The following is an 11,593-nucleotide window of genomic DNA, read 5'->3' as shown; positions in this document are numbered from 1 at the left end:
TCTTATTTTGGGTCTGATGTTTTAGGCTTCTGTGCTGGAATAAAAAGAAGAAGAAGATTAAGAAGAGAAGGAAGGAAGGAGGAGAAGGAAGGCGAGAAGTGGTTGTAGAAGACGAAAGGAGAGGTAAAGTGAATTAAAATGAAAATGATGATGGAAGATGATGATGTTGTACAGAGCGAACAATAATACGGGGGTGGGGAGGGGTAAAAGGGCACTAAACGGACAGTTAGAAAAGTGGGCACGGAGCAGTTGGCACGGGCGGCGGGACTGCCTCCACTGTCCAGTTTCCCCCCCCCCCCTCCCGTTACATTAATTGGTATTATGACTAGTATTATTTTATTATTGACCACCACCTTATTGACTGACTGCTTTCATTCTTCCTCGAATATTCAAACATCACTGTTTGACAGGTTTCATTTCCTAAACTCGAATTACACCTACACCACCACCATCACCACCACCACCACCACCACCTTCATAGCAACTGATAAGAAACTCGGCACATCTTCCATTGAATGCGATCTGTACCCAGTGGGCCCTTGAGATCGGGCAGAAGAACTCCACCGAGGCACAGTACACATACCGAACTGTACAAATCAACATACCGTTTGCGGCCAATGAATCCTCGGGGCCAGGCCATTCCAGCCCAGAGATTGCGGCGCTTTGATAACACCACACGCTCTCTCCGGACTGATCATCGATCATCCTAAACATCCCTTTCCAAATTGCCACATTATGGAGCTCGCATCCTCACCCTCTCAAACGAGGCAGAATGCAGAGAAAACGACCACAAAGTCTTGACGCAAGATTCCCAACAAAAAACCGATGAAGGCGCAAGAAAAAAGAACCACTCCTCTACAGATCCAATAAAACCCTTGACTCTCCGTCGGACCAAGATGTGACACGGAAACACAGGGAAAGCTGCAGCAAAGCCGTGCACACACACACAGTCTCGAATCAAATCAAATCTCTTCCTTCTTACCCTTAGCCCAGCCCCCCTCCCCTCCCCCCTCGCCAACCATGCAGGGCCCCTAGCAAAGAAGTGTCCTGAATGGGATGGTATTGAAGGTTGAGTGGTCGGAAAGTGAGTAGCTGGTTCTTTTACCCCGAGGTATCTACTTCTCCATCCCTGAACAACGGATTCAATAAGGGAAGGGGGCAAAGCATCCATGGTTCTTGTCAAGTCATGCGTTCTTTGATCCCCACCTGTTATGGGGAACATCCAGCCAGTCGCACGCGCGCTCAAAGAATATAGAATTGGCGATGACATCGAGATTACAAAAGCTTTTTCGCCCTCGATGTGATGATTAACTTATCATTTGGGTCTCGGTTACCATGGACACCCAGATGGATAAAGCAGTATCAAATCTGCTCTTGCAGCACTCATGATAGCGTCCCGCTTGGAAAGGAATCCGTTGTGCTACATCAACTCTGCCTGCCCCTGCCAACTAACCACAGTGCATTTTCTTTCAACCACTTCCAGCCGACGGACTCATCATTTACTGTCCACCATCAATGCTTTTTCCCCCTTCTCAATCCCGACCTGATAAATCCACATCCTGGTTTGCTGGGACCTTGCATGAGACTAACAGTGCAGTGTGCGGGGTTCCATGTCGGAGCGTTTGTGGTTTTTCCTGTTCTATAGTCCCTAACTTTCCCAGAACATATCCCCTAGCCCTTCTCCGGGAGCACGCGATCATCGACTTTCTAAATTAACTCATGACGACGACAAGACCGCGTGTCGCCGAGAACCACCTAGATATCCCAAGTATCCCTCCCGAGCAAACCCGCCCATAGTCTTCCACCTAAATTAGTTCTACATAATACTCATACCCGAAATCCGGCACCTGAAACCCACCACCCCAATGCTAGCAGAATCGGGCATCTGCTTCGCATCTCCAGGCCCGCCATGCCACCGAGCAAGTAGACTAGACGTCAAGTTTGACCCGGCCCAAAAAAGCACGGACCCCATGGACTGGCTCCATCCAGCTCAGGGCTGTTGGCTCCACCCCATGAATCGGGAGTCGAGTCTTGATGCCTTGCGCTAGCCTGCTTTATTTACTCCATAGTTCTACTGGACGCCTCCGTCCCGCATTGGGCTTGCTGGCGCCACCTGTAAGTACTGTACTGTACATAGGTATATCCGAGAAGTTGTATATACATATCTACCTGAACTAATGTAAGAAGTCTTCGTCTTCTCACACCACGTGGGTAAATCCCACACACGTACAGTGATCCCCCCCACCCTACTTGCGACTTCGTGTTCGCAGCAAGCGTGCTTGCATTGCAGGTGGAGGGGTGGGTCTTGTTGTTGGGGGGGAGGGGGGGGGTGCTTGGCCGTATACTAACTAATGTAGGGAGGGCCCGGGAGGCAGAGGGCATGCCTAGTGGGTCGTGGCCCGAACCACCTTCTCATTCCTCCCTCCTCTTCTGTGTCTTTTACACATACACTCCCCGAGTCAATTCCTCTTGCTTTCTGGGGGTGTGGATTTGCTGCCGATATGATTCAACATCAACGACGACACCAAATCGTGACATGAAATCCGCAATTCGATGTTGCTACAACGCACCCCCTTGACCAAAACCAGTAACCAAAACAAACAAACAATATATTTTGTCCCATCATCATCAAGGTGATATATACTGTACTATACATTCATAGACAAGCACTCACAGCTCCTCCGCCTTCTCCCTCAACTCCCTCGCCAACCTCAACAAGTAAAACCTCGCCATGTCAGCCGGGACGCCGTCGAACGACCGCGCGATCTTCTGCACGTCGGCCCTCGCCTTCTCGTAGGCCTGCAGATCCCGGTTCCCGTAGACATCCCGCCCGGCCGCATAGCCGTGGCTCAGGTTGCGGAAGAAGACGTTCACGGCCACGCTGACCTGGTCCTTCGCGGGGCTGGCCGTGTGCAGCCACAGCGGCGGCAGGAAGAGGATGTCGCCCGCGCGGAGTTGCGCTTCGTGCGGGGAGGTGTGTGGGATCGCGGCGATCGTGCTGTCGTCTCCCGTCTGGAAGACGTTGAGGGTCGAGCTGGAGGCGCCGGCGGGTACCTGGAGGTACTGGACGTCGCTGGGCGGGTAGAGGATCAGTCGCTTGTCGCCTCGGACTTGGCAGAGGACGTTCGCCATGACCTGTTTCGATTGGTGATTAGTTGTTTTTGTTTGTTGTTTTTGTTTATTGGTGTTCCTTTTCTCTGCGTTGGTTGGAGAACATTGGGCCTTCGTTTTCTCTTCTGCTAATACAAAGACAAGCACAACTTACATCGTAATGAAGCCACAAAGTGACGGGCCCCGAGATCCGCAGCGGGGAACTATGCGCGTTCTCCGAAACGACCGAAAAGGCTTCGGGCAGGCGGAAATCATCCTTCAGTCCAGCAAAGTCCACGGCCAGGTTGGCGGGCAATTTCGTGGGGTGGTCGGCCGAGATGCTGCGCAGGTATTGGCGGCCCCCCGCATGCACCTCGTCCAGGAACGTGCCAAACTCCTTGGTCGTGTAGGCGAAATTCTTCGTCTGGAAACTCATGTGCTCGGACTGAGCCTCATGCACGACAACCTAATTTTACCGGGGTTCTTAGCTTGACTCCAACCTTACTAGTTGATTTCCTGAATCTACATACCTTCCGGTCTCTGCCCACCGCGTTCGCTAGATATTCCTTGGTCCAGAGGTGAGTGCACGGTCCGATGTCCGATCCTTCTATAATGACGGGCTTTCCCTCAGCGAGGATCTGCCGGAATTGGGCAGCGGTTTGAATCTGGACGCGAGGAATAGGCGTTACATCCTTGGTTGTGGTGGTGGTATCGAAGCTGGTATTTGATGAGGTCGTCGGCAGTCCCTCTACTTTGGGAGGCGGTACTGTCTCAGGGACCATTTTCCATTCGTTGTCAACGCTCGAGTCGGCGCGCTTCAACAGCCAGGTGCCCTCCGTCCAGAATGTTCCGAAGGAGAAGCAGACAGCACCACCGCCTAGCAGGAGGACCTGATCCTCGTCTACTGCATAAGAGGCATGACCCACCAGCAGAGGCCTAGGTGCTCCGCAGTCTCTTCCCAGTCCTATAGTAGATAGAATGCTGGGGCTCGACGACGAAGGAGACCCGCTGCGAAGCTGGGTGGCGAGCTCCTTCAGATTAAGCAGTAACAGCTCCTGATGTGCAGGCACAATCTGACGAGGAATGCTGCCACCAGCAATCACTAATCCCCACGAAGTCTGGCTGGCGGTCGCACCGAAGCGGCTGAGGCTACCGGCAAGGGGCGAGAGCCCTCGCAAGTCTTTGGTCTGATCCTTGACCTCCAGACAATAGGACCTTTCGCCACGGCGGTGCAATGTCCAGGTCCAGAAGTCTTCCAGGATGACCCCATCATCACTCATCCCGCCGAATAAGACGCCGGAGGTGTTGTCGATGTTTGCCAGGCAAGCGCCGAATCGAGCCCCGGGGTTTCCGCCGCTGATCACAACCGGTAGCCATCCGTCCCCGTTGTTGCTCCACACCAACCAAGTATCAATGGTACTGCCATCGCTAGTCTTTCCACCGTATACGAGGACATGGTCCGAGTCGAACGCCACTCGCGCCGCACTATGTCTGAACCTTGCCGTCGGGAGACTGTCGGTCGGGCGCCACTGATCGCCTTGTCTTACCCAGCAATCTTGAAACCCTGCAGCTGGTGAAGCACGACCTCCGACAAGCAAACAATCGCTACCAGAGAGGTGGGTGATTGTGTGACACATTCGGGCAGAGACGTCACGCGGAGGGAACGGCCAATGAGGCTTCACAGCATCCTTGGATTTGGAGTACAGATCGGTCGTTGCCAATCGCGTCTGCCGTCCTAGTCCAGCGTGGTACCCAATAGAGCTATCTTCGTCTGCAAGAAGCGCCCCAAATCTTCTTTGCCCGACTCCGGCAGTATGGACTAGTTCGAACTCGTTCGATACGTTGGCCGAAGAGGCAGATAGTTCGGTCTGTTCGGTGGTCGGCACCAAGAATCCATCCTGGGTCGAGGCGATCAAGAGAAAATAGTGGGATGAGAAGAGCGCGAACTCCTCCCACTCGTCGAACGGTTCGACCTCGTCCAGAGAACGCCGCAGCGACCTGCTCACGAAATTGTCATCTGACCAGATATCCCAGAGACTCCTTGCGTGTGCATGCTGCCACCCGGCATTCTTGAACCGCTGCTCTTGTTCGTTTAATGAAGGGTATTCGTGGATCGAGAAGAGGGGCGCGCCGAGCTTCTTGAAGTGTTTCATCATGGTTGACGCGAAAGGATGGTCTGGTCCGTCGGGGAAGAACTGCTCCAGTATGCAGAATCGGGCATCTTTCAAACTCGGCGTCAGCAACTAGATGCAGTCTTTCCAAAGGGGATCAGTCGGGTTGTCTGACCATTGTTCAGCTGCGCGGCCCATTTCAAAACCTCATTGGCAGACGTGACATCCATGTACGTCAAAGAGACCTCCGCGAGGAAAAGAACCGAGCACTCGGCCGGAAGGACCTCTTTGCGCAGGACATCGTCCAGCTTCTTCAAGTTCTTCAGATCACAGCCGATGGCAATATAATGCTCGCTCTGGATCTGGATGGCACTATCGTCCGGCAAGAACTCTACATTCTCGAGGAGCTGCGTGATCTCCTCGGTCCTCCTAATGGCCGTTTTCTTATTGAGCATGAGCTTCTCGTAATCAATATCCACGAAACGCGTATCTTTACAAAGGGACTTTTCGGTGTTGAGGAGAATGAACGGTAGAGGATCACTACGACACCCCGACTTAGTATACCGATTCCAGCATGCCGGGCAGTTTCCTTCGACTACGACTCACAATCCACATCCTAAGTTCAGGACGAATTTCGGCTTGCCAGAGGGTTCCGCCATGAATTTGCGCACAGTTTCGGCCATTGCGTGCATACGGAGCCAATAGCCACGGTTGATCAACGGCGACCGGCGCTGGGGCTTCTTCACGAAATACCGAAAGTAATGCGGTTTAGGGTAGTAGAGCATCTCGACGCTGCGTTTCGACACGATACTGCTATTGTTGGTCTAAAAGAGTCAGGCTCGTATTTCATAGATTAGAGGAAATACATGGGTGGACAATGTAGATCGTGGCCAAGTATCGGCGCCGGCGCATAGTAGCAACCCCGCGACGGAATGGATAGAACTTACTCCCATGACTAGATCGGCCTCTTTCTCGGCCTTGGAAAGAGCTGGCGCCATGACGGGCTTCTTGGTAGGAGCCGTCGCAGGGCTAGCCTCCTTCTGCGCCGTCATCCTAAGCGACTGTGGGGGTTGGGGGGTTTGAGGAAACACCGAAAGAAAATTGATCGATGAGAAGAAAGCGGGATGGGAATAATATTTTAGACTAGTCTCTCCGTACTGTAATTGATCGGAGCGGCGGGCGATCAAGGTGTGGCCCGAGCGTCAGGTGCTCGCTTGCCGCGCCTGACGCAAACCGCGGCAAAGACGAACGAACGGCTGTTCTCCGATCCCTCCGCGTCCAACCAACCAGTCTGCTATTCATCCATCCCTCGCTATTATTGTCAACTGGAACGACTGCGATCGCTTTCCTTCTTGAGCTCGTGCAGCATCGGCTCTTATCGATCGTCGAAGTCTATCTTGCGTCTTTACCACCAGCACCCACGAGATATGCAAGGCGAACATCACCAACTGTGACGGAAGCGGTCCTAGGACGGGATCTGTTTAGCCCCTCCATTCAGCAACACTGAAGCTTGTCTAGGCCCCGCAGTTGCCTCAGTTCAAGTCGAGAGTATTTTGCATCGCTTGCTTCTCGGTCGCCCACATAGCTCGTCAATCCACACGGTCATAGATTCTTTGCGCAGAGTGGGACGCGGTCGATCACAGCAATCGGCACAGACAAGATGGCGATGAATTTCGTGACGTTCAACCAGGACTATAGCTATCTGGCCGTCGGTAAGGGCCCTCCGGATCATCCTCCAGCTTAACTCATGGAATATCTCTTGACACTTATCAGCGACTTCCAAGGGATTTCGTATCTTCACCACTGATCCTTTCGCGAAAAGCTATGAGACGAAGGAAGGGAACATTGCCATAATTGAGATGCTTTTCTCGACATCCCTGGTTGCGCTGATTCTGTCACCACGTCGCCTCCAAATAACTAATACCAAGGTTCGTAGGACACCCTTGTGCACATTGGTTGGGCTTCGCGGGTTCATGTACCTTGACGAAATAGCTGCTTTGTTTGCTACCTTGCGCACATGACGTATTTGGCTAACACTTTTGTCTTTCTTGATCCCACCTATAGCGCCAGTCGACGATATGCGAGTTGACATTCCCTACCACCGTGCTCGCGGTCAAGCTGAATCGCAAAAGACTTGTGATAGTTCTGGAGGATCAGATCTACCTCTACGATATTCAGACGATGAAGCTATTGTATACCATTGAGACTTCCCCGAATCCAAATGGTAAGACAACGCTCGTCGCCGCGCATTCCTTGTATGCGGTCTAACTTTACTTAGCAATCTGTGCTCTATCCCCCTCCTCTGACAATTGCTACCTCGCGTATCCCCTTCCCCAGAAGGCGCCACCCTCGTCGTTTACTCCTCCTTCTCATGCGCCTCCCGGCACCACACATATTTCACCTACGAGTGGTGAAGTTCTGATCTTCGACACTCTGAAGCTGGAAGCTATCAACGTTATCGAAGCGCATCGATCTCCACTGGCGTGTATAACACTTAACAGCGACGGTACACTGATCGCCACCGCTTCCGACAAAGGAACCATCATCCGAGTGTTTTCCGTCCCTGATGGTCACAAGCTATATCAGTTCCGGCGCGGATCGATACCGTCTAGGATCTACAGCATGTCGTTCAATACCACCTCAACACTTCTCTGCGTATCTTCCTCCACCGAGACCATTCACCTGTTCAAATTGAGCCAGCAGTCTCAGTCATCACACACCACTCCGTCATCGTCTTCGCCCACTGTTGCGGACCGGAGATATAGCCAAAGCTCTTTTGGCCAGTCCTCGGATCCGGACGATGTTGGCGGAGAGTCGGGCTCTTCTGAGCTAGCCTCCAGGAAACATAATGGAACCTTAATGGGAATCATCCGGCGCACCTCACAAAATGTCGGCAGCTCGTTTGCCGCGAAGGTGGGCGGGTATCTTCCCAAGGGTGTCAGTGAGATGTGGGAGCCCGCTCGTGACTTTGCGTGGATCAAACTGCCCAAAACCAATCAAGGCCCCGGCGCCAACGGCAGCAATGGTCTGCTTCGCAGTGTCGTTGCAATGAGCACCAACACGCCCCAGGTGATGGTGGTGACCAGTGACGGAAACTTTTACGTTTTCAGTATCGATCTCTCGAAAGGTGGTGAGGGAACGTTGACCAAGCAATACTCGTAAGTTTCCCTGTTTTGTCTTCAACCATAAATGGGGTCCATACTAAGCATGCAAACCACACAGTGTCCTCGACGCGAACGACCGATTGGGATACTCAGTCATGGATTACTGAATTTGTCTTAGATACCATTCATTTCGATTCTTGCTCTCTTTGCCTTTTGCTTCGCTAAATCAAGTCAGTCGTTTAATGAGCCAGTCGCATGTTGTTCTTTCTTTGAGCGTCTGCATTTCAACCTCTGTGTGTCTGTGTCCCAACATCAAGCCCGTCTACATGTGCAAGTCACTATCTCTTCGCTCCGTCCTTTTCTTGCTTCTTCTTTTCAGGTACTTAATTAGGGTTCCCTTTGTCCAGACTTCCGAGGACTTATTATATATGTGACTTATAATTCACCTGTGGTTGTGGCTGTGGCTGTTGTCTCTTTTGAACTGCGCGCCGCGCAGAGTAAACTTCCCTGTTCCGGTGAAATGAGGCTTTTGATGGAGATGTTTGGTGTGTATGCATCCTCGGGCTATACTACAAGGTTTCTGTAACTTAGTTCGCCTTTTGGTTAGTTCTCTTCATCTCTTGCTTTCTCGCTCGACTCATTGTATGCCTCTTCGGTACGATATATCTAAATTATGTAATGGACCTCTCTCTCCTCGCTCAAGTCAAAGATTTATTCACCACAAGTTGAAGTAGTCATTCATCACCGATGATGCATTACAATCCACACCAGTCACGATATCGGAAAGCAACGTAGTGTGCCTATGTATGACCTACACTGGTGAGGAGAGCACTTTCTCTGAGTTTAAATCAAGCTAATCATATTCGATAGTCACGCAAACTGCCCGGAAAAGTAGAAGCTAAACGAAACCGAAAAACCGAAACCCCACTTTTTAGTATGAATGATCAAGCCAAAACACACGGGAGCAAAGAGATTGCAAATTCTTGGGCGAGATGCGGGGTTGGCTGCTCTGTCGAGAGGCTCAGAGCTGTCGACTCTTCTTGTAGCGCTGCCACCAGAACACAGGCAGCAGACAGACCCCCAAGGAACTTAGGTTACGAAGGACAGGGAACTTCTTGCGTCGGTGGACTTGATGCTTGGGGTCCTGCGGTATCTCCTTCTCCGAGACAGTAACCTGTTTCTTGGTCTTGGAGTCAGCAGCAAGGGGATGAGGGTTTGCGGCCCGCTCGGCCGCCAGCTGCAGTACCAACAAAGGGATTATGGGGAGATTAGCTCGGTCAGCGTCAGCCAGGACAAAGTCTGAGATGCCCTCGGCGTCCAACGCGTTTAATCCGCCGGTCCAGCTCCGACAGTAGGTGCTGGGCAGTCCCCGCAGATGAGCAGGGAGTGGCTTGCTATCAGGGGGACAGCCAGGCCGGACAAACTTCGCTCTGAGCCTCGTCCCGTCGCGGGATACGTCGAGGGGCTCGATGCGGAACTCTTCATACACGTCGCAGTGAGGGTGGTGAAGACATGCCGCCCACAGCGCCTCCTCGTATGGGCCAGGGATGGGCTGGCCCAGGAAATCGGCCTCCAACGAGATAAAGCGCTGGGGGCCCCAGAAGATCTTCCGCGTGACCTAGAGCTTGCAGCCTTGTTGGCTGAAGCCGACATGCTGGATGTATGGGTATTCCTTCAGGTGTTTATAACGCCGCTTGCATTCACTGTCCGTGGGCTAGGCTACTATTTAGCGCAATATTAGGCTGGGAATTTAAGCACAAGAAGGCTCACAGGGACTGTTACTTCCGTACTTTCGAACGTCTGGGGTTGTGGGGATGATTGAGACTAGTAACACTTTAGCAGGCTATTGGAACGTGAAAAACAAGAAGAGGGCTCACTGGGGCTGTAGTAACAGTGCTCTTGGAAGTCGGGGGCTGCTGGAGATCACTGGGTTGCTTTATGGTCTGCGGCTTCTGTGTGAATCGATTCCGTTGGGGTTCCTGAGACTGGACAGTAGACTTCTTCCTGGAATACTGGTCCCCGGGAGCTGTGGTATTGGTGTTTTCAGAGGTCTGCGGCTGCTGTGAATCATCGGATTGCTTTGTAGTCTGCAGTTTCTGTGTGTATTGATCCCCCTGCAACTGCCTGGTCTGGCAACCGGAGTCCTCGCTGGATCGTTGGGCCCCAGGAGCTGTGGTATCAGTGCTCTCGGAAGTCTGGGGCTGCTGGGGATCATTGGATTTCGTTGTGGTCTGCAGCTTCTGTGTGCATTGATTCCCCTGGAACTCCTGGGTCTGATAAGTAGGTTCCTCCCTGGATTGTTGGGCCACTAGGATGACACATGAATTAGACGCACTGATTGGGGTATTACAACGCCGATACAACGATCCAGCTCACAGGACTTGATTATCTCTTCTGTGTAGATCCGGGCATCAGACGACGGCCCGATTTCATGGGGCATTTGCGCCGTTGGCACCAATGCTTCGAGAAAAGAATTATCGGCGCAGCAGAGAGAAGCTCGAATCCAAGGTTTCAGGCTGCGGATGCAGCAAGCATCGCAGAGGCTCTGGATATGACGCTTTTTGGCCTCCTCCTCCTCCTTGTCGTTGTTTTTCCTAGTGCGACCCATGGTTGCAAAAGTCCAGCAATGATGATTATGGACCGGGCTGTGAACAGGAAAAGATGAGGCAATGGGCTTATATATATCAGCTTTGCACCCCCTCCATGGGGTAGACCTCTAAAGAGCAGAATCCCCGCAGCTTCCTGCAGTGTAACATGTGCCAAAGGTCGAGTGTAGGCTTAAGTTCGCATGACGAGATGGTGACTACGCCTTGGACGACAAACGCTGCTTGTGCGTTTGGAATCTGCATTCCGTGGAACTGTACTTTTGACGACCAACAAGAGATTGACTTGGGGAGGGGAAACGGAAGATGTGGGCAATGTCTCAAAGCGCAGGACTCATCTCAAGTTCCGATTTGAGAGGCGTTCGTGTCCAGGGATGACTGGAACTGATCTAATCAGTGTTGTTTCTGCTGTACGTATATGTGCTCCGGGAGCTCGGATACACTGCCCGGTCCATAACTGGACAGGAAGAGTTGGTGGATACAAACGAGGCGATTGTAAACTCCTAGACGGCGAACTGAGACGCCGTCATTCGGTGAAAATGCCGCAAAGGTACTTCTTCAAGAACTTGGTATGAGCTTGCCTTCCAGCTGCAATCAATATGCCTTAGTTCACATTAGTGATATAGATGATTGGGAGATTAAATTTGTAGATGGTATTAGTGCAGCATAGCTATGCGAATGGTTC

General features: G+C 52.0%; 3 protein-coding genes across 3 annotated transcripts; 1 reads left to right on the top strand and 2 right to left on the bottom strand.

The window, feature by feature from the left end:
* Window positions 1-2,650: 2,650 nt before the first annotated feature.
* On the bottom strand, window positions 2,651-6,312 carry BO66DRAFT_392308 (tRNA methyltransferase PPM2). The gene is made up of 6 exons (XM_025647469.1): window positions 6,149-6,312; window positions 5,808-6,025; window positions 5,377-5,741; window positions 3,621-5,311; window positions 3,266-3,556; window positions 2,651-3,135 (listed from the first exon to the last, which is right to left on the bottom strand). Exons 1-6 carry the CDS (start codon window positions 6,251-6,253, stop codon window positions 2,671-2,673), a joined length of 3,135 nt encoding a protein of 1,044 aa, XP_025503454.1. The 5' UTR covers window positions 6,254-6,312; the 3' UTR covers window positions 2,651-2,670.
* Window positions 6,313-6,497: 185 nt separating this feature from the next.
* BO66DRAFT_392307 (phosphoinositide binding protein ATG18) lies at window positions 6,498-8,959 on the top strand. Its single transcript, XM_025647468.1, has 5 exons — window positions 6,498-6,913; window positions 6,975-7,129; window positions 7,266-7,425; window positions 7,480-8,359; window positions 8,424-8,959. The coding sequence occupies exons 1-5, from the start codon at window positions 6,862-6,864 to the stop codon at window positions 8,470-8,472; spliced, it is 1,296 nt and encodes a 431-aa protein (XP_025503453.1). The 5' UTR covers window positions 6,498-6,861; the 3' UTR covers window positions 8,473-8,959.
* Window positions 8,960-9,760: 801 nt separating this feature from the next.
* BO66DRAFT_99378 (uncharacterized protein) lies at window positions 9,761-11,097 on the bottom strand. Its single transcript, XM_025653760.1, has 3 exons — window positions 10,682-11,097; window positions 10,183-10,613; window positions 9,761-10,129 (listed from the first exon to the last, which is right to left on the bottom strand). The coding sequence occupies exons 1-3, from the start codon at window positions 10,911-10,913 to the stop codon at window positions 10,043-10,045; spliced, it is 750 nt and encodes a 249-aa protein (XP_025503452.1). The 5' UTR covers window positions 10,914-11,097; the 3' UTR covers window positions 9,761-10,042.
* Window positions 11,098-11,593: the final 496 nt, after the last annotated feature.

Source organism: Aspergillus aculeatinus (genome assembly GCF_003184765.1).
Source record: "Aspergillus aculeatinus CBS 121060 unplaced genomic scaffold BO66scaffold_27, whole genome shotgun sequence".
NCBI lineage: Eukaryota > Fungi > Ascomycota > Eurotiomycetes > Eurotiales > Aspergillaceae > Aspergillus > Aspergillus aculeatinus.
The sequence above is the reverse complement of the archived record's forward strand: the minus strand, read 5'-3'. Positions and strand labels throughout refer to the sequence as shown.